The 22,515-nt window shown below is 36.8% G+C and overlaps 2 protein-coding genes across 3 annotated transcripts; both read right to left on the bottom strand.

The window, feature by feature from the left end:
- Positions 1 to 282: 282 nt before the first annotated feature.
- On the bottom strand, positions 283 to 8,431 carry c14h5orf15 (chromosome 14 C5orf15 homolog). Its single transcript, XM_088933007.1, has 3 exons — positions 7,873 to 8,431; positions 3,519 to 4,126; positions 283 to 2,762 (listed from the first exon to the last, which is right to left on the bottom strand). Exons 1-3 carry the CDS (start codon positions 8,060 to 8,062, stop codon positions 2,631 to 2,633), a joined length of 930 nt encoding a protein of 309 aa, XP_088789133.1. The 5' UTR covers positions 8,063 to 8,431; the 3' UTR covers positions 283 to 2,630.
- Positions 8,432 to 8,890: 459 nt separating this feature from the next.
- vdac1 (voltage-dependent anion channel 1) lies at positions 8,891 to 22,203 on the bottom strand. 2 transcript variants are annotated; one of them, XM_088933005.1, is made up of 9 exons: positions 22,094 to 22,203; positions 17,383 to 17,452; positions 16,876 to 16,925; positions 14,861 to 15,013; positions 14,708 to 14,760; positions 13,619 to 13,846; positions 11,549 to 11,699; positions 11,211 to 11,268; positions 8,891 to 10,533 (listed from the first exon to the last, which is right to left on the bottom strand). In XM_088933005.1, the coding sequence occupies exons 2-9, from the start codon at positions 17,447 to 17,449 to the stop codon at positions 10,442 to 10,444; spliced, it is 852 nt and encodes a 283-aa protein (XP_088789131.1). In that variant the 5' UTR covers positions 17,450 to 17,452; positions 22,094 to 22,203; the 3' UTR covers positions 8,891 to 10,441. The 2 variants fall into 2 exon arrangements, with proteins under 2 accessions (XP_088789131.1, XP_088789132.1); XM_088933006.1 differs by lacking the exon at positions 22,094 to 22,203 and adding an exon at positions 18,545 to 18,678.
- Positions 22,204 to 22,515: the final 312 nt, after the last annotated feature.

Genomic DNA, 22,515 nt, shown 5'->3' with positions numbered 1-22,515 from the left:
TGGATGAAGCGTTTAGAAAATGGATGGATGGATTAAGAGTTACCAGATTGTGCTGGTCCAAAGTGGAATTTAGCCTTTATTCCTCCAAAAGTTCAAAATTAATTACCAAATACCCAACACATTCACATCTAGTCTGAAGCAAGGCACCTCCTACAGCAGTGTCCACAGTGACCACATAGAGACATTGTTGTGGACATTCTTTTCCAGGGGGAAGAGTGTCCTCTAGTGGTCAGTTGGACCCACCTATAACATCTCAAGGACAAAGTAAAAAAAAACACAAGCCATATTTCAACAAAAATGTATTTAAAATAAAAACCGCATTTCCAGTGATAGTCCAACAAAATGTCCCATGTACATTTGAGTTTTTCTGTCAAAATAAATCGCAGCAATTTTAAAGAGCAGATCTCTAAAGCTGTGCCTATAAACAACTGGGTTTCAAAGCCTACACTTTATTACAGCACCACGCTTGACAAGATTTCCCTCTCATACTAACATGCTACAAAATATTTTATTTACAAGGAAATTGAGTCATATTTCAGATCGACTTTTACAACACCCTAGACCAGTTAGCACATACAATCAGGAAAAAAATTAAATACATAAAGTGTATTAAAAATATAAAATCAAAAGTACATAAAACAGACATGGCATCTTAATTTTTACTAAGGCCAATATTGTGAAATTCAAATATCTTCTATGAGTACCGTTAATTTTCTTTCACTATAAAGTTTTCCAATAGTACAGCTGGACATTTAACTCAAATTAGCAAGTACTCTAACATACAGCAATAAGCACTCTCTACAATTCAAAAGCAAAACCTCTGCCCTTCTAAATCTTTTCAATGGTACTTGCACTGAGAAAGACTTCACCGAAGCCATAAAAAAGGACCTATTCCTCTAGTGCCTCAAAGTTACATTACAGAAAAGCTTTCAGTTTGAATCCACCAAAAGTGCCATAGCTTACCATGTATATTATTTTAATGTTTTGAGAAAAAGGCCTGAATCTGACAGAAAATGTTTACTACATGGGGCACCAGAATAAAAAAAAATAATTACAATTCTTTCAACGTTGCTTGCATAATGAAAGTTACAGATCCATACACCTTCCTAAAATGGTGTATTTCTAGTATTTAAGTTTTCCTTCAATGCAAGATGTCTATAGACTTTAGTGCAGATCATCAGAAATACAACTTTCTCTTCATTCATTTGAAAATCTAAAAGAAAATGTAACAGGTAAGCAAAACATTTTTCCTCTCCTTCAGAAAGTTGATCAGCTATCAGTTTATCATGTACTGTAGGGCTTATGTACAGCGCCACCACCTCACATTTCAAGACAAGCATTTTTATTAATTGCATAATATTTCTAGACTGGGTTTTAAATGCTCATTAAAATGAAACGCTTTGAAATATTACATTTTGAGGTTTTTCTTAAATCACAGTGAATTCAATTCATTGGTTCTGTTAACAGTAGTAACAATGGTAATCATAAAGACAATAGTCACTCATGGTATGTTAGCACATTCTATACTGTAATTCCCAGCAGAGTGGCAGTTGTTAAGGCAATGCTTCAAAAACAGTTTTAAACATAAGGTTATTCACTCAATGGTAAGGGAGGAAAAAATGCTATGTTTTGACCATGGTGTTCATAAGAATTCACTGAAGCCACTCAGGGCAAACCAAAATCATTTTACCACTTAATTGGGGCACAGTAACTGTGAGCCTTTCAAGTACAATATTTAATTATTGCTGATAGCTATGATAGTAAGGAGCAATATTGGTATAAGTTTAACTAACTTTAAATACAGAAGAAAGTATAATTGAGCACAACCTACAAAATATAAAGATTTAATCACTACCTACTTCTACCATTTCTTATAAAGTTCCATTTTTTCCCATCTAAAAATAAACTTCCAATCAAACATGAAAACTAAGACTAGCCCTTTACTGAGGTATATGAAGAAAGTTTCATTTCTACTGGGTCTGCAAAGTCCTCAATTTTTAGACTTAAATATGTATAAAGATTAGTGTATAAATGTATAAAGCAAACACACATACTACACGTGCTTAACATTTAAATGGTTTCGCAACATCTCATTTTTATGAATTATTTGGGAATTTCATTTTCAGCGTTTACCACCATGTATGTAATCTGTAGTTACCATATCAGAATACCCAAAAAACTATTTATTGTGCTTTCTAGCAAGATTAAGTAAAAACATGGCTAAAAGACGGATTTATCATATTAACAAAAACAAAGTATAGATGTGCGCTGAAATCCAGACTAAATGACATAAGGCTGCCATTACTGCTTAAGGATCACAATTTTAATACATAATATAAAAATATTTTATAATCCTTCAAATAACAGTGTGACCATTTGAATTAAGTAGTGATTAACCAACTGAAAAAAGGATAGTTCTTTCCATTACCACTACATAACTAGAGGAGATAGTACTGCTATGACATGTTACATAGGAATAAACAGATAAGGGTACAAGTATAGTGGCACCAAAGAGTTGTCAAAGCCAAAGTATGATGCCTTTTAAGCTCAAGATAAAATGACTTTATCAACACCTCATCAGTACATTCTTTGCAGAAGGAAATAAAAGGATTTGAGTTTTGACACCTGGTTTAGAAAATGTAATCATTTGTCATCTTCAAAGAAGGCATGGCTTCATTGACATTTTGGTCCAATCTGTGATATTCCACACTTCTGGAACAAAGGCCATCCCTCCATCTTCTTCTCTGAGCTAAGAGGAAAATCTGTAGCGGAAAAATAAATCACGGATCTGTCACTTACTCCAAAGGCCACTTAAAGACAAACTTCTGTACATCCTTAGTCATATATAAAGAATGCAGTGTCTGGCAAATTTCTGCCACAAATATAAATTCAATACAAACATTAAAGACAAACAACACCTAAATCTTGTCATCTCTGCTGCCTTCTTTCTACCAATTAGAGCAGCATAAGCTAATAAGAGATACTAGAAACTTCTGAAAATAGTATAAAACTAAAATATTTTCATGAACTAAATAAATAATGAATGAAACACTCTTAAAACAGTGTACACTGCTCAATCATGCAAGACCTAGGTCTTCAAGTGGAATTATTCTATAAGGCCTGTGTCACAAGACATTTTTGTTTCTTAAACACTGCAAAGATACAGCACATTCCCATGAAAAGAAAACAGGTCTGTTCTTTACATGGGCAACTCAAGGAATTCTTGCTTGAACACTCTTTAAAACCAGGTTTATTGTTATTTTGCTTACCTACTTTTCACACGCAGTCATTTTCTTATGTTAATATATATGCAATGTACAAATCTGCAATATTTACAGGATGAGACGATTAGAAATTTGTTTTTTTCTCACGCAGTTTCTTGTCTGGGGCGAGTCTTATATGTGCACGGTGGCTGTCAACGGCTAACAAAAATTCAGAAACAAAAGCGTAACAAATAAAGAACTGACTGCTGGTCAGACATGTTTTTTGTTTAAATGGTGGCAATCAAAATGACAAACCTTTCTCTTGTTGTGGTAGGTGATGTAGACGATGGCAACCAGGAAGGCGATGATCACAAGGTGGAAAAAAAAGTGGGAGTCCTCATCTTCGGGCGTGTAGATGGTGGTGTCCTTGAAACGGCTGCCCATCGCATTGGAGCCTTTAACACTGTAGATGGAATCCGCTTGGTTCTCTTCTCCCCCGTCCTGATCCCCCTCCTGTTCGCCATCTTGGTAACCCTCGCCATAATCTTCCGTGTCTTCCGCAGGCGAGGAGGGGGACATGTCGTCGTTGTCATAAATTGGCTCCTTGAGCAGCGCGTCGTCCTTCGTTCCATCGCGTCCAGCAGCGGAAGGGCTAGAGGTGGCGCCCGCCTGTGGGGTGGTGGGGGCAGAGGTCGCACTGGTGGAAGAAGGCTTGTGTGCAGCCGTGGTGGTAGTTTTAGCAGCAGGAGTAGGAGTGCTGGTGGTAGAAACATTGGTAGCGGGAGCAGGGGTAGGAAGTATATGGGGAGCAGCAGAATTAGATGGAGTGTTCTTTTTGGATCCTTGCATATTTTTCTCCAGCTCAACAGAGATTCTAGGAGGCTGTGATGTGGAATTATTAGGTGTGTTCAGTCCTTGTGGATCTGTAAAAAAAGTATTTAGGTTTGCAGACATGATTAGTTATAAAATTATACAGGGCAGTAAGCAGCAAGCACTGGAGTCCAAGATGACATATCAAATTTCACAGATAAAAACATTTTTTGAAAGAGAATAAGAATACACTCATACCCCGGTATCCGAACCTAATTAATTCACAAAAATCTGTTCGGAAGGCAGGAGATTCCATTATTTCTTATGGGGAAAATTCCACCCCGATACAAACCGAAGACAAGTTCACTCAAAAACCACTCTAAACATATAAAACCATACAGACGATTATAGCAAGCTTGGTGAACAACGCAGTTCTACTCAAATAAACCAACTACAGCTGTAAAATAATTAATTATATCATATTTATTATTACATATTTTTCATTCTTTTGTAATAGATCACTATCCAAGCGATCGGCTAGAACGATATGAATATTGTTGTTGACTTTTACGCTAAACAATCTTTTTCTCTTCCTTAAGACGCCATAATGAACAGCAACTACAAAACAAACGCAAAAAAAAACACTTTAAAAATGAGAGCACAAGCTTTCGCCATTATCGTAAACGAAGGACTGCTGCCTCACAGCGTCCTTAACCACAATGCCTGGTGCCCGAGCAGAAACAGACAGCAGTTTGGTGGCACTGAATCCAGATGTTTGCAGAAGGTTCTCGGCCAAAATCGGTCACTTTCAAACTTGAAAGTTCAGATTAGCGAAATTTCGTTCTTATTACAAGGTACAAATTCTTCATGTTCAGATTAGTGAAAATTCATATACCCAATGTTCTTATACTGGGGTAAGAGTGTATATAGAATAAGCATGTCTATATATGCATGCTCTAAGGAGCTACAGTATAAGACAGTTTTGTACTGTATGTCACCTAAAGGATAGGTCAAAGGTCACAGGCACGTTCCATAATAGCCGTGGCCCCATCTGAATTTATATAAGCTAAATTTTTAATTGACCAAAAGGGCAAGTCAGGGTCTTAAATGGCTGGCAAAACAGCATTTGGCAGATCAAATGTGACCAGTCAGCTGTATTCAGTTATGGACTATAATTCTCCTAGACTATTTCTCTTTGATTATTCACAACTCTAAAATCTTTTTACAATAAATGTATGTGACAACACAACGATTACTTTAGAAAACTATTTAAAATAGCTAAAGAGTCTTAAAAAGGGGAACCTTAAAAATAACTGTCTAAAACCTAACCTGAGTTTTCTTATGGATTTCAGAAAATTAGGTACAGTATAGGTGGGGGAGCTTCAAGCCCCCCTATATAATGAATAAAGGCTATAATGAAAGGGTCTGCAAGAAACGTGTCCTAGCTGGTTCCACTGAACTTCTAGGATTTCTCACTATAATGTCAGCAGTTGACTAGTGTCCAGATTGGAAATACTTAAACAGCTGAACTATTTTTTAAAATTATTATTTAAGTCAATTAAATTTTGATTAAACAAAATAATTTGGGCATTGTATTATCATGACTAAGGAACTCAGGCTTGAAAAGTCAGTTTATGCAGCTTCCATTGGAACAAACCCTGCAAATGCCCGGAGATGGAGAAAACCATAACATAACACTGAACTTTAAAGGCATTCAAACACGGAAACTGCATTCGGGGGAAAAAATCTTCCTGTTAAGCAGAAGGAAAACGTAAAAAGTAGATTTTTCTGAAGCCTGGAGAGTTTAGGGTTAAGGCCACTGTAGGGTTTGTGCTAACACTAGAATCAGGATTAATGCTAATGCTAATATTATACCAGGTTTCAGAAATTACCATAACTGTCTGACAGCTAAGAATATTCATTGGCAAGTTTGAGAGCTGAGAATATTTTTCTTTATGTAAAGTAAACAGCCTGTTTTAATAGTTTTAAAGATGTATTCTCCTAAACGTTTCCACCAGCTTAATACATCTATACAAATAATTATTTCACTATGCTCTCAAAGCAAATAGTTAAAACAAACTGAGATATTATCACAGTGTGAAATAAATACCTCCATAATGGAACCTACCATTTGACTTCTAATCAATGGAACGATTCACTCACTCCTAGGTCCCAGGAGACCCCATTCAGAGCCTGCAAAATTAGTCTAAACCCAAGCAGGAGACCTTGAACTAAATAAACCCATTCATTCCTGAAACCACGCACTAACGAAGCTGAATAAACTCCCTCTGTGTACGTGCATAGGAGCCTCCTAACTTATGCACCTATGTACAGCTCCTGTTTCTTAAACTGCAGACAGCTTTTTTGCAAGATCAATAAACTAATAATGATAAAACACAAGAAAGGATTATTTTACCACAGTTTTATCAATTCTTTGTCTAGTGTTGGGCTATTCACTGGGTTCTTAACTGTATATCCAGTGCATAACACTGAAGTGATGTAGCTTCAGAAGATTTTTTTTTTTTACAGTTCCTTTCTCAAAATGTATTTCAGAATCTAGAAGCATATAAAATGTGTTAAGAAACATGGGACCTAAAATGGTGAAACAATGTGATTGTTCTTAAAGCTTTGCATTTATTCCATTGTCACCCAGTGACTGAGAAAACGAAACTGTGGTTTTCATTACTTTGTGGAAATAAGTAACCAGCATCAACAGATGGTATAATCCTACTGTAACTGAAGAAATAATACATTAATCCGATAAAACCTTTGGACTGCTGAATGGATTAAAGTAAACGTACAAAACAGATTCATGTGAATTACCAAGTATGCAAGGTAAAATAAACTTAAAATAAAACACTAATTTCTGTAAATACATATTTACAATCAACCATTGTTTTTCAATGAATATGACATAGAGTTACTCTGCAACTACTGCTTAAAATTAATTTTCTCTAGACCTAACTTTATTTCTAAATGTTTTACATTTGAGATCTATTTTCTTCTGAATCATTCAACTAGTGGTAATGACTCGGAGTTCACTGCACAGTATAATTCACCCTTTTGTTAATCTTTGCCAAATTAAAGCAACACCCGCAGATTAAAAACTAACCAAGAGATACTGTTGCGTTCCTTTTTTCTCAGTCTGGTGTTCACAGTACATACGACCGACGTGAATAATCCCAATTTTTCCTATTGTTTTGCACGTATTAAAGGCTAATCTACAAATGAACTGTCATCAAGACCGCAGTTACTGTTGTTTCATTTATCTCGCACTCATCTGAAATATTTCAACATCACATTTCTTAGGAAACCCAATGGCCGACACATAATATTAAGGAACAAGGCCATAAAACGAGAAAACAACAGCATGTCGGTACCGGCAGTTAACAACTGTCACATTTTTAGCTACTCATTGTCGCTACTCCCTAACTTTGAACGTGAACTAAAAAGATACATAAATCACGACAATACACAGTGCACTGGGATGGCTTAGAAGCAACTAAAAAGTCATTTTATCTCATCGACATCAAAGAAATTTAAATTTTAGTCTTTTTTTATATTTTTATTTTTCGACTGCACGGTGTCAACGTGCTGTAGTATAGCTACACCCCGTCTTAGTTCCTCCTGTATTCTTTACCGAGTTTAGGAATATTTCTTTAGACTGGCTGCTTTGGTGCATGTAAATTATAGCAAAGAATCCACACGTTTTGGGGGGTACAGAAAAAGCTGTATAGCTGCAACTACCCAGGTGGCATCTCTAATCTAGCAGCTACAGTATTAGTCGAAACTAGCCCGAGTGCTATCTCATTTATAAGAAATGCAAATCCTGTCTTAGAAATAAAGACTGATTATTTACCTGACATATTCGAAGAACAGGTGACAGGTAAAAGAAAGAAGAACACGGAAAAGTAAAACACATATCTTCGCCCCATCTTCCTGCAAGTCGCCATCTTGGATCTATAAATTGGGGAGGCGCGGCTCCAATTCCTCATCACCCGGGCGGAGAAAGACGGCGATTGACGAACGTAACACCGAAATGAAAGCATTTCGTCATGTTTTTTTTTTACTCGATGAGTCCTTTGAAAAATGACTCTTAAATCTGTTTATAATAATATATAATAAGCACTGCTTTACACCACTTATCTGCTTTAACCAACATGTACAGTATGAAGGGTTTTTTCCCCCAACAGTAAACTGGTTTGTTTTCATGGAGAATATTATACCGTACACGTATGCTGTACATTGATCAATCATTAAGGATTCTTAGACATTGTATAATATTGTGTTCATCCTTCGTGGTATAACTGAAAAAAACAGTTTTATAGTATAGTAACAGCTGTTTAAAAGAACATCCAGATACTGTGGTAAACAAACGCTGAATTTAAATAATCTTTTTTTAAAAATGTAGTTTGTACATCTGTGTCACATGTCGCAACATTCCTATATGACTGGCTGAAATGCATACCAAACACACCCAGTTCCAGTCTCTCTTTGTAATTTATAGGCTGTCTGCCTGGGACTCTGTGCTACAGGAAAGGTACTGATGAGTAACTGCATTGCCATTAATGTTTAAACATTTGAAGGTGGTTGTAGATTCGTACTTGTTAAACATTAATGTGAACTGACTTGAACGTCATTGAACAGAGATGGCGGGTCAACCTGCTGAACACCTTAAAAAGACAAGAACAAATTCCGGCACCATGGATGTAACACGGATATTTACGTTGGCTTGGAAAGCTTAACAAATATTTAATTTACGGATTGTCAGGAGACGTTTTTTCCATTACGATGTTTGGCCAACATTTGGATTAATGCCGTTTATTCACAAAACTCGTGCTCTTTGCTCCAGGCAGAACGTTGTCATCAACGGGACATTTAGTGCAAAACAGTTCTTCTGTTTTTTATTTGAATTCAACAATCGTACATCGATATGAATTTAATAGGAAAAAAATGCCCACAGATGATCTACATTTAGCAATCACTATATACAGTATGAACTGTTAAAATAAAAACCTACATAATAAAGCAGAAGTGTCAAATATCATCAGAATCTGTAACCATAAAATGTTACCATCAGTGATACAACAGATAACTGCTCATATGTGTATTACAGTACATCTTTACTCAGGTCCTCATATAACCCCTAAAAAAGAGGGTACAGTTAAAGAGTGAATTTGAGAAAGGCATGCAAGTGGGCAACATTTCTGAAATTACTCAATTTAATTTTAAAAATGCATTACTTTCGGTAGGCATTAAAACCAAAATTTCCTTTTTCCAAAATCTTCTGATTTTTGATAGTGTAGAATTTCCCAGTATGTACTGTACCATCAGCTGGGTGTTTCAGTATTTCTTGGTAAAACACCCACATTTTGTGCAAACCCACCACCCATCTGCAGCAATAGTGCTGAAACTGGTAAATTAACTATAGCCTTATGACTTGTCTTTAAAAATGATGTGTAAAAAAAACAGGCCACATAAAGATTAAGTTAATAATTTAATTTTAGGGGCTGACAGTATTGTCAAGTACAGTTGGGTTTTGCACCTAGGTTAACATCAAAATTGGAAGACTAAATCTCCTATCAAAATGCACCAATCTTAAGAACCAAAATATTTTTTTTGTTTTAAGGTTGACAGAATATAGGGCATTATTTACTATGATCCAGCCCTTTACATGGGTCACTAAACAGATTTTGTCTTTATAAGCAAGTGGAAGAAAACATTAAAATGCTATTGTAAACTTGTATGTAATAAAATATTCACACCAAAATATTGCACACACAAATACTAGTGAAACATATGCATTGAATGTGTATAACAGACAAGTTTAGTGCCTTTTTTAAAACTACACTTGCATAAGTGAAGGACAACTAAACCTACCCACTACATTAAAGTTGAAACAGATACTTCCCTTATTAGTCAGAGATTTTTGGCTGAAAGAAACACTACAGTAACTTAAATCAGCAACACCAAATGGCAGCATTGGTCATACATGAAATGCGTGTTATCACAGCCCCACCTAGTGGACAATCTGTAACAGATTTTGTCCTGCCCCTACTCACCACCAGCCTTTAAAGCAAGTTTTTTACACCAGATTTTCTCCTCTGAAAAAATAAATATACATATATAGCTCAAAAGACTACAAAAATGCAGTGGAATTCAATTAATTCCAAGATGAAAAGTCTTAAGGACTAATTGCATCTAAATTTTGCAAATTATCATCTACAGTCTTTTACTGAAATTGGGCCCATAATTCCTGTTTTTTTTAGGTTCAGTTGTCCTTTAGAATTTGCAGATTATCAGTAGTATAACTGACAGTACAATAATACTCGTATCCCACTTGGTTACACATACAGGGTAAACACCAGGTTGTGAAGGTAGCTATTCATTAAAATTTTTGGAAGTTTAGGATTGTGCAGTTCAGTCTTCTATGCTTCAAACTCCAGTCCTAGACCCAATTTATGGCCTCCTGCGTTGATGTTTTTACCATCCAGAAGAGCCGAGAGAGTCAGTTTGATGCCTGGGGAGAAAATCACACTGGTAAATATCATTTAAACATACTAACATATATGTCATTAACATCTGTGATATTATCTTGAAACACTATTGTAGACTATAAATCCATTTAAAACAAGTCAGTGAAACACTGTAGGTCATACATGTTTTTGCCCAGTAATACAGGCATCTTCCAAAAGTTTCTAGTATCAAAGTTACTTGCATTCCTCTAACAAGTAAAAATAATATTAAAATACAGTAGAAAATACAGTAAACACAGCAGAGCTACAAATAAAACATTTTTCCAGCAGAAATGCATGAAAAAGACTGCATCTGATGAAGGAGATTTAGTACCAAGGCACAGTAAAAAACAGTGATATACTGTACATCCACACATAGAATGAAACTTACAGATTTTCTAAGTCTTGATATTACTCTGTACAATGCCATCAGTGACTTTGGGAAAATGAACGTAGGTTTTCATTGTGATTGGTTGATGTCAAAAGATCCTGACTTTGAAATTCCAGTCTTTGAGCTTAAATTGTAGTGTGAATTTGTTCATTTAGTTTACACAAGTATGTACTTCAGGTCTTCATGGAACTTTGAAGTCTATTTGCAGGTACACAATATTACATTAACATCAGTAATGCAATCTAATGAGAAAACTGTCAATTTCTTCCACTTTCTCAGAGAAATACTCACCTGGCTTTAAGGTTTGAGTGTATCCTAATCCAATTAGGCTTGAATTGTTCACTTTAGCCTGAAGGTTTTAAAAGAAGATTGTCGTTATTGTAAGAACCAATAATAAATCAAAACAAGAACTTGACATTTCAAAACACCAAGAGTACAAAATACTTCTAATATAGGAACACTGCAACAGGAGTTACATTTTGTATTGTGTTATGATGATTAGGCTAACAAGTGGACTAAAAATACAGTCAAGTCTTAATGTTAGCAAAAACACACAAAGTGATGTTACTGCAGCTAAAGATGTGTCATGGCTGTGTCAGCAAACCAGTAAAACACAAAGTTATCCATACCGAGAATGATGCATCTGCATCTATTTGATATTTTGCTGCAATTCCAAAGCGGGTGTTGCTGTTCCCAGCTGTCCATGCTAGATTGACAGCAGTTTCCAGATTGTTGTTCACCTTTTGATAAATTGAGCCTCCAAACTCTGTCCCATCATTCCTGCAAAGGGAAAACAAACAATGAACAAACAAGATCTACAGACAACTGTCCCGCATTGCCACACCATAACCAGGAAAAACTGAAAAAAGACTCGGCCACCTCCACAGATTACAATTCCATGATTTCCGGATGCAAGGTGAGGGACGAAAAATACCAGACAGCTCTCAAGTGCGGAAGAGCTCAGTTCCAGAAACCATTACACATAAGTGGAATTTTAGTGAAGTCAGATTTCACTCCTGTACCATAGATTTTCATCCTATTCTTATTCTTATCTGAGCCATTTCAGTGGTAGTTCCCATCTCTGGAATACACTTCCCAATCACATTAAAACCGCACACTCCGCTGATGTTTTTAAATCTACAATTGATTTACTGATTGTTTGATTATCCTATTCTATATACTGCTTCACCCACATGAACATATATTATTTGTAATATAATGAATACATTACCTGGATTGATGGATTACAAACTTGAGAAATACAAATAAAAACTCAGATTTAATATCTTAATTATTTCAATCTTGATAGTTATAGGATAGTTAAGGAATCATCACTTATGAAAATCCAAATTGGCTCTACTGTATGTAGTTCCCATGTCTATGTATGTATTCCTAAAAAATTACACAAATTGGTATTTTTAAATTCATTCCTCGATTTGGTCAAATTTATAGTTTTAGTTATAGTGATTGTTAGACTTTAACCCTCTTTTAACATTGCAATCATTAAAAAATGTGCTTTAAATCCATCTAAGTGTATATACAAAGTGTATATACTGTTTTCTTTTATTCTTTTCCTTCATCGCACACAACACTTAGAAAGCAGGAAATTGTGAAATAAAGACCTAATCCTATTTAAAAATCAATGCTGTGGTTTCTCTTCACAACCAATATGCCCAAAGACAGTCTATCTAAAAATAAAATCATTTCTCTTTTTGTCACTTCTATCAAGCAATAAAATACTGAGATACTGAATGGAAATGACCAATTTGCAAATAATTTCTCCATGCTTTTATGTCTGACATCAGTCTTTAAACAAGGCTTACAAGAACGCAGCACATTCTCTTAACTATCTCACTTGATTTATTTTATGATACTACAGGATATGAAACTGCTTGATGCAGTGAGCCAAGAAGACCATATAACATGTTTGAGTAGTTAAAGTTATTACATTTTTGCACGGCTGTCTGGCACATTAATTCAGTGCAAGTCAACAGCATGAAATAACTTCACTGCTAGGAATCTCAAAAACAGTGGCAATAATTCTTTTGTGGTTCACGTCAAAGAGTCCACAAACCATGTTCAATTTTCCTAAGCTGCAACTTCATTATCAGCATTACCATGAAACAAATGTTCCCTTTCTGGCGATTTGCAGCATCAACAGCAAATAAAAAGAGTTAGAAAAATGTAAAAAGCAGAACAACATACGAAGATATGAGGCAACACACAATAAAAAATAAATGCCTCTTTAAAATAAATACAAAGAGCAATCACCGTTTGTAAAAGAAACATATTTGTTAGTTCATTAATTTTTCAGTAGCTTACATGTAGAATACAATCAAATGAAAGGAGATACCTGCTGGTCTCCTTTCAATTCACCAAGGAAATACTACATACTGCAAACCATTCAAATAATGGGTTAGTTTAAGCACATTAAGCTGTCTAGTTATCAAAGAAATATGTCCCAGAAAAGCAGCTGCAAGTGACAAGGAACTGCATTAGGACCATAATATAAGGTGCCTTTGTGCCTCTTGAAGAACCGTATGCATGCTGTGCACTGTGATACTGGTATTAACTGCAAAAATGAAGCAGCAGCATACACCTCCAAGCTCTGGTGTAGTCCAAGACGAACATAAAATCAATCAAAAGGCAGCACTCGTCGCTAAACAAGGCGCTTCCATATTTCAGAGTGGCACACTTACACATTCGTGTGAAGCTGGAACTCGTCCGTCTTGTAGCCAACAGCAAAGTTGCTCTGAGTGACCCTGGATTTCCCTGCTTCAAAGGTCATCTGGTAGCCAGCAAGCCAGCCCTCGAAGCCAAGCACCACCGCTCCGCGCACAGAGGGCCCGGCAATGTCGAAGTCCACATCACAACCCAGGTTGATATGCTCCCTTTTATAACCAGTCTTAATCTTACCACTCTTTTTGCTGTAGTCAAACAAAACATAATAGGGAAACACAAAAGAGCTTCTTTTTAATGCCAGTAACATGCAAAGTTAAATCATATGACAAATCCTTTATTCTTACAGCTATTAACCTGCTTAATTAATAAATTGTATATTTTACATATTTTATTTATATATTTATTTTTTCATCATGCTTGTATATTTTTTATCTGTTAATGGGTTTAGGTTGTGTTGAATGTATTGTGTTATGACTTTTACCTGCCTACAAACAAATTTCCCATCTTGGGCAATAAAGGAAGTAAATAACATTTTTATTATCAAGTATTCAGAATACAAACACAATACAATTTGTACATCCAATACAAATTGAATACATGATTCTAACTAGACAATTAAGTAATTTCTTCTGGAACTACTGAAAGTAATACCACTGCGTTGTTTTGATTAACAACCACCAAGCATTAAGCTAAAATGATTATACATGGAATTTCTCAAACACTTCTAATTAATATTGTTAAAATAGTAATTCTGTTTTTGTTTAGGTGCAGCTTGTAAACACATTTCAATATAGTCATTGTTTTATAAAGTACTGCTGAAGCAACCTAAAAATAAGTAAAAGTGCACTGTGACAAGATTGTGGTTTTAAAATTAAAAACTAATTTAAAGTTCTATAACCTAGTCATTTTAATTGAAGACCTTTCACATCGAGTGTAATTCTCTTTACTTATGGCTTTAAAATAATTCAACTTAATATAATTATGAAGTAGTTCAGGTGGGTAGCTGCGTCAGCATGCGTAGTCTGCAAAGTAACAAGTAATAGGTTTATTCCTTTCTGAAAAGATGTGCCGATGTCATCATCATTTAAAGCACTGTCACTTCTTACCCAGTGTTTGGTGAAAACGAGGAGTCGAAAGTCAGCTTCAATCCTTTGGCAAGCTGAACAGAAAGGAGATCCAAGTTTTGCATTTAAGGGTTATTTTTATCAATGAACACTTGACAGCAATTCCAAATCACTCTCCTGTGTTTGGAGCATTACCTGATCTTCGATGGTTATCTCGGTTCCCAAGGTGTTATCTGTGTTCCACTTCTCAGTGAATGTCAGGCCATGCTCGGCCCACTTATACTTGGTTTCAAGACTCCCGGTCACTTTGCTTGTCTCAGTATTTGCAGACCCAGAGCTTGTGAATTCCTGGACACAAACAAAACAATAGCCAGGTCAAAAAGGAAAGGCATTTAAATTTCATACAAAACTCCATCCATCCATTTTCTAAACCACTTCATCCAGTACAGGACCACAGGGGGACCGGAGTCTATCCCAGCATGCAAACAGCACAAGGGCCTGGACAGGATGCCAGCCCATCACAAGGCACACAAAGACAAAATCAAACACACTCACACAGGGCCAAATTTTCCCCGAAGCCCATTAACCTACCACTATGTTTTTGGACTGCAGGAGGAAACCAAAGCACCCCTAGAAAACCCATGTGAACACAGGGAGAACATATAAACTTCACGCATATAGTACTCCAGGAACTCAATCCAAGGTCGCTGTGAGGCAGTGCTGCAAGGCAGCAAAGCTACCCATTGTGTCACTGTGACACCCTCATGCAAATCTTTTTCCTGCAAATGACTGGTGAAATTTGTATACTATTTTTACCCTGAGGACTCTGGTTTTAGTCCAAAGTTTTCAATGTGAGAAAAAGAATGATGGGATCCTATAAGAACTCTTGCATCTTTACAGATGCCTCTTTTTAGAGATTCTTTCTCCTTTAGTAGTTCAGGTGGGTGGCTGCGTCAGCATGCGTAGGCTGCAAAGGAACAAGTAATAGGTTTATTCCATGCTGAAAAAAAGAAGAAAGAAAACACAACGTTTCGGCCGTGGAGCCTTCTTCAGGTGTGAGAAAGACAAGGCAGTAAGCAAAGGTAAAGTAGCGGGAGAACAAAGGCTCAGAGAGAGGAAGAGCGAGAGGTGGGAGCAGGTGACAGAAAGAGAGGCCAATCAAGAGGTGTGAAGTCAGAATAGGTGTAGAGAGGTGTGAAATGAAACCTCCAATGAATGGAGGAAATTAGATGTAAAGTAGTCTGTCGTTAAGAGAAGGGGGAAGGTGTGATCCTAGCTGCAGGATAATTTTAGTTTCTGTAGTCTTTCTGATGTATGAGTTTGGAAAACTGTCTTTGAGAACACAGACGGAGAGATTCGTGTGATCATGGCCGTCAGAGGTAAAATGGGAAACAATGGGCTTGGAGAGATCTTTAATCTTCACAGCCCTAACATGTTCTCTGAAGCGGTCTCCGAGTCTCCTTCCTGTTTCTCCAATGTAGATGGCTGGGCATTTACTGCAAGAGATACAGTAAATAAGGTTGTTGGAGGTACAAGATGCCATCTGGGTGATCTGGAATTGTCCTGAGGGGCCTTGAATGTGTCTGGTATTAGACACCTACACCTATTCTGACTTCACACCTCTTGATTGGCCTCTCTTTCTGTCCCCTGCTCCCGCCTCTCGCTCCTCCTCTCTCCCAGCCTTTGTTCTCCCGCTACATTACCTTTGCTTATTGCCTTGTCTTTCTCACACCTGAAGAAGGCTACACGGCCGAAACATTGTGTTTTCTTTCTTCTTTTTTTCAGCATGGAATAAACCTATTACTTCTTTCTCCTTTGTTTTCAGCAGTAGCAATGTGAACCTGCGACAAAAACTGGTTAAAAATGGCTGACTAGAACAATATAACAGTTCCAGGGGCGTATTACTGTACATTTCTGCGGTTCTTACAAGCTTTTCACAACTAACCTGTTCTGGTTTTCAGTCACCACATGTTGAATACACACCCTTTAGCAATTAGCTACTGTGATAACAACAACTTCATATAGGAATGTTCAGTCAAGTATACACTTGAAGCTGGCTTGCTATAACATCACTCAAGAATCCACTTAGATGATCATATATTTCACCTATCTGTGTGCAGAAAACAAATATCTACAAGCTCATAAACGTTCCCAGTGCAAATCAGTTGTCTCTGCAGTACAATCTCTTCACAGCTCAAAGTAAAACCTACCAATCCATTTTCTGACTTTGTCTTCAAATCCAGTTTGATAAGGCCAAAACCTGTAATAAAATTAATATTATCTTTAATAAAATAATATTATCTTTTAAGAAAAAAGCATATAAGCAAAACACGTTATTATGATGAAGCAGAACAAAAACACCACTAAATGTAATCATACTTAAGGCTTTACTCTTCATGTGTCTATTTCCTTGTTTTTTGGTTTGAGAAAAAAAAACATAAGTTTGGATTAGAATGGGTAAACTGAACACCAAAATATCTACAATGTTACCAGAGAAAGAAAAATATTTACTTTATTTAAACAAGTTAGCCAATTGTGATCAAATTCTTATTTACAAAGGTGGGTTATAAAGCAGGGCATTTACTGGGGCAATTTGAGCAAAGAATCTTGCTCAAGAGTACCACAGCAGTGTCCTACCCAAGATCTGAGTCCAGAGCTAACTACTGCGCACGTTATTACACAGAGAACCACACAATCAAGACGTGAACTTCACTCACCGTATCCCTTGGTGAACACATCTCGAGCTGACTTGCCAAGGTCAACATAAGCTGGTGGAACTGCCATTATCTGCCAAATGGTAAAAATGTTTGGTTAAAATGCAGAAAAGCCATGAGCAATATCATTTAAAGACTCAAAGGGGTAAATATATAGGCTGCATCTTTCCTTTGTTAAAAAAAAATCAGTCACTAAAAAGACATAACATGATTGCATCACATTTCAAAAAGGGGGTCTCCGTCCACCAACCTGGAGAGTCCCAGCTTAGACTTCCTAGTGCTAATTAGGTTGTTGCTTTAAAACATTGTTACAAACCTCTAGGTGCAGGTTTAAAAGAGAAACATGTACTTGACTTTCTTCCTGTCTTAATTCATCTGGTATTCAGCTCCTATCTACCTGGCTCCACAGGGTGCGAATCATACAGGCACACCTTGTTAAGGAACAATAAAAAATAATATCCCAAAGATAAAATGTTTGTCACTGAGCTAGGCTGTGAAGATTAAATGCTTAGTTCTGCTATCAGATTAACACTGTTAAAACATAACACTGGTTAAAAATGGCTCACTAGAACAATTGGTTTGGTTTTCTATTAATTAATCTAACATTTAGACGAAAACGTCTTCCATATGCTTCGTACAAAACTATGCCAAAGAGCAGTTGATGCAGTATGTATTAAGTCAGCTCTCATACAGAAATAAGTCATTTTGACAAGGAGATTGTGTGTTCTGCATGTTTCCTCCTGGTGTTCTTACCAGTCCAAAAACATACTGGTAGACTAATTAGCTTGTGAGAAAATTGGCCTGGTGTGAGTGAGTGCCTGTCTGTGTCTTTCTGTCTGTCTGCCCTGGGAAGGACTGGCATCACATCCAGGGTATACCCTGCCTTGCGCCTGTTGCTTTCTGGGATAGACTCTGGCTCCCCTGCGACCCTGTACTGGATAAAGTGGTCAGAAAATGGATGGATGTTTTTTGGGTCATCTACTAAATGTTCATTTTGTCCAAGTATATATGATGCATAAAGATCAATTAAATTCATAACTGATGAGTCACTGCAGCCAATGTTAACAAAGCAAAATGTTAACATCAAATAAATAAGGGTATTATCTCAGGACATTTCAGATATAGACCTTTTTGGCTGTTTGGAGAGAGCAGCAACTTAACTTACTTGTTAGTAAGTAGCACGTTAAGAGTATTTCCCATCCTTATTTGTTAAAGGACTATGGACCTGATCTCAATGCACTTCTGTAACATCAGAACGATTCTGCAGATGATGGTGGGGATTTAGAGTCTCTTTATGAAGTCAAATGGCTTTTAATGAGGAGAACAAAAAGTCACAAAAATGTCACGATATTACTCTCAGTAAAGAGGTAAGGTTTTCTTATACATCTTACAGCAAAATATTGGTTTTGTTCTGAACATTCAACATACTACAGGAAGTAAAAAGTCCATAATCTTTTTAGCAGGATAAACTCCTCTATAGCTTGTTACAAGTCACTATTTATGTATAATGGCTTCTTGTTCTTGCACAGAAAGTAGCTACTAAGAATGCTGCCAAACCCAGTCTACAGAATATTAACTGACACTAATACAACAGGAGACAAATCTGCTAAGTGGAGCGTAAGTAGGGCATGTGAATCCACCTATCATTTGGAAGTCAAATGCCTTCTGTACACTTTTCAAAAATGTGGCAAAGTAAGACACATTCCAGACAGTTTTGAGCACATTTATCAGCTTACCTATTGAATGACGTTAACAGAATATCTTTATATCAGGAGATCGCTTTTTATGAAAATGAATTATGAAAATGCAGTACATTTGTACAATTAATAAAAAAGAGAACAAACTGGGAAAAGAAACTTGTTTGTTGTAGAAGGACATTTAGGGTTAGCAACCCTTGTTAGTGCCACAATCCTGTAAGATGCTTATTGATCTGTGTGCCCCTTGGACAGCTCACTTTTCAAACAAAGGGAAGCAGAGCTCTATCCAAACTTCAAACTGCCCCTGTAGTGATTCAGGCAAATTTTTATTTACTACTTGCATGCAGCACTCACAAACTAAATAATCTAAAGTGTCCTTCCTCGGAGATTGTATTTCCATTCATGTGTATATCACAGTCTAATTGAACAACACTTTGAGCTGCTGAAATACCTCAAAGACAAGATCACCCAAAAGGCATCTAGAATTTTACAAGGTTTGCAAAACAAAGTTAGTTATGCCATTCAGCATTCTTTAAATGATGCCCAAGCTACACTAGTATGGAAAGCCTGTGGTTCATGCCAGTAGTCTAAATCAATGCCAATAGTGACCCTGCCTGCTGAAATGATTTGGAAGCTCCAACCAGCTCTCACTTTGATATCTAAAAATCATGCTGAATTTGTAGTAGGAATTACATTTTTAAATATCATCATGATCTATTGCTGACAGAACCACATTGACGCACTCTTTTGTGTTGTAACAGACTAACAGCTACACTATATAAACTAATCAATATAAAAATATGGATATTTCAAACACTTTTTCCAGCTTTTTACTGTGATAGTTTCAGTTTGGTATCTTTTCTGGCATCATTCTAATGCTCTTGTCTTCCAAGGAAAACCTGCACAACCCAAAGGAAAACACACATAAAGGACAATATCTCACATGGCATGAGTCCTAAAACTGCTGGAGAGTGAAAAAATGGAAAGGGAAAGAAGTCGATTCATTTAAAAAAGAAAGAACAACAGGAAATTTGTTCTTAAAATACAGAAAAAATAATAGGAAAATAACTTTTTCCAGCTGAATAACACTTGTCATCCCAACAGATCTCAAAGTATCTCACATATAGGATTAACTGATATGTAAACCTGGGTGATATACAGAAGCCACTCTACACCTACAGCCCCACAACACAGCAGCTAAGATGAGGAAGATAATTATTTAATCAATCAAACTACAGGAGACGTTAAGCCAGGAGGTCAGAATGTGCAAGCCTAAAGTGGAATTTCTCCAGGACATTGGAATTAACACTCATTCTCTTATTGATTTAATGTGTTATCCAAAGGACACATTCTTTTGAAAGCATCTCCTACACCACAGTGCCCCGTCACCATACTGGGGCATTGGTTTGGAAGGAAATTCTGGTTCAGAAAGAAGAGTGCCACCTACTGATCCACCAAAACCACTTACAGCGACCATCTTGTTTTCTCCAGATACCTCCCATCTCAGTACTGATCAGGCCTAACGCTGCTTAGCTTCTAAGATCTTACAAGGTACATCTCTTGTATCTTGGCACAAGAAGTGATCTCTTCTGAGATTACTACAAGGTAGTAAAACTGCAAAGGAATTAAGTTTTACTCATTAGGGACAGGATACAAACTTCAAAAGAAGACAGAACCAATTATTGATGCATTTTGTGCACCCCAGTACCGACTCTAAAACAAGTGCATTGGCATGCTTAAAACTCAACTAAATTAAGTGGATGGCTAATCAACTGCAGTGTGATGTGAAATATTCTATATATTCCATATAGATTCTTCCTCTTCATAGTAGACCTACACATATCCTCCAAGAGGTTTTAGTTAAGAAACCAACACACAATATCCTTGAAAATTTACAATGTTTTAGAAGTACAAAATTCACAATATCACTTAAATGAAAACACCATGATGAGGGTAAAACACAGTACATGAAAGTCCCCTCAACCCTTCATCTGTTTTTTCATCTCATTAAGGCTTAATGAAAGTACAGCAATATATAAAAAGCCACAAGTCTGAAATGCCAAATGATGGTTTCTGAGCAGCAAATTGCCCTTTGATTCTCCATTTCTCAAGCTGTGCAACCGTCCTTTCCAAACCAGTCTGTGAAGGATGCAATGTGTGCACAACCTTTTCAATGCTGAATAGAGGTCACCTGCTTTACCATCCAGCCGAGCGAGCGAGACACGAAGAACAGGCCCGACACATATCACCGTCTTAGACCAACCGGTGCTCACTTTGAAGATGACACTTCACATAATCGACTTCAGATTCAAAAGTCACGTTATTGTTTTTATGCACAGTGTACATAAATAACTTATTCTACTTTTACAAAGACGTAGGTTAACCAGTCATTATATGATACTTAGTAAAACCGACGAAGCAATGCTTGAAGTGATTACAAAATGATGTTCGGACTACCGACTGCGATTAATGCTGCACATTAAACGAAGTGTCACTTTGAGGGCCAAGATTCACATGCTAACAAAACAAACTTCCGTAATAATGCATTTTTTCACTAGAAGGTGTCACGTTTTATTCTATTATACATTTTTCCGCAATAAAAACACATTAAATAATGATTTACAAATGGTGCTTTGACAGACATACGGATATACAGTATTTCTGCTTCAAGAGCATTTACATATAAGCGTGAGTTACTCGACCTTATTTCTATCAATCTCAACGCATTTGTGCACAAACTGAAAAGCTAAAAATACTATCATTGTTGCAATGACGCTTCAAATTATTGCTGACCACCAGCCTGATCACAGGAATTATCTAAGCCTTACTACCATTCCGAGGCCTGGCACGCACAGACGATCTACTTATCTGCAGTGCAGCATCAGCATCTTGTGAGCAACGCTTTTTACGGCAGCGATAAGCGATATTATTTATGTTCCTTCAAGGTCGGTATCCAGTAGATGCCAAGCCATCGTCGCGGTACATAAATGGCCTTTCTGGATTAAATTTCGACATACCTTAACTAGTGCTGTCTGATCCTGTTGGGATCCAACCCTCGTCAGTCGAACATCAGGAGGAGAAAGGGGAGGCGCTTCCGTCTTTGGCTTGAAGCATAGATACGCAGACGCGCATTGTGAAGACACGCCTCCGGCTCAGAGTGCATGGGAGGCAGGTGGCCATATCTTTGTAAACCATGTGACACAACAAGAAGAATTACACCAATATAATAATATGCAACATTATAGCCATACGTGCAGAAAGTAAAATATGTTCTAGCAACATGAGGGCACGCTTGTGGCTTGCAAGAATAACAGACTTTACTGATAACAGGGAATGCTGTTGAGTTTTTTTACTGGATATCCTTCACTTATGTTTCTCCTATAATTCTTACCAGATTATATACACGCTGATTTCTTAGAAAACCCTGATGTTGTATTTT

This window comes from Atractosteus spatula, chromosome 14, assembly GCF_055471065.1.
Source record: "Atractosteus spatula isolate fAtrSpa1 chromosome 14, fAtrSpa1.hap1, whole genome shotgun sequence".
Lineage (NCBI taxonomy): Eukaryota > Metazoa > Chordata > Actinopteri > Semionotiformes > Lepisosteidae > Atractosteus > Atractosteus spatula.
Note: the sequence above shows the minus strand (reverse complement) of the source record. Positions and strands in the feature narration are given on the sequence as shown.

Bases quoted from the DNA above. Each gene is read 5' to 3' on its own strand.
- c14h5orf15 (XM_088933007.1), bottom strand. From the start codon at position 8,062: ATGCTTTCATTTCGGTGTTACGTTCGTCAATCGCCGTCTTTCTCCGCC. The intron at 4,127-7,872 runs GTAAATAATCAG...CTTTTTTTACAG, and splicing joins CTGTTCTTCGAATATGTCAG to ATCCACAAGGACTGAACACA. The intron at 2,763-3,518 runs GTTTGTCATTTT...TTTCCGCTACAG, and splicing joins CCTACCACAACAAGAGAAAG to ATTTTCCTCTTAGCTCAGAG.
- vdac1 (XM_088933005.1), bottom strand. From the start codon at position 17,449: ATGGCAGTTCCACCAGCTTATGTTGACCTTGGCAAGTCAGCTCGAGAT. The intron at 11,700-13,618 runs GTAAGTGTGCCA...TTCCCTTTGCAG, and splicing joins TTCCAGCTTCACACGAATGT to GAATGATGGGACAGAGTTTG. The intron at 11,269-11,548 runs GTATGGATAACT...TAAAACCTTCAG, and splicing joins ATGCAGATGCATCATTCTCG to GCTAAAGTGAACAATTCAAG.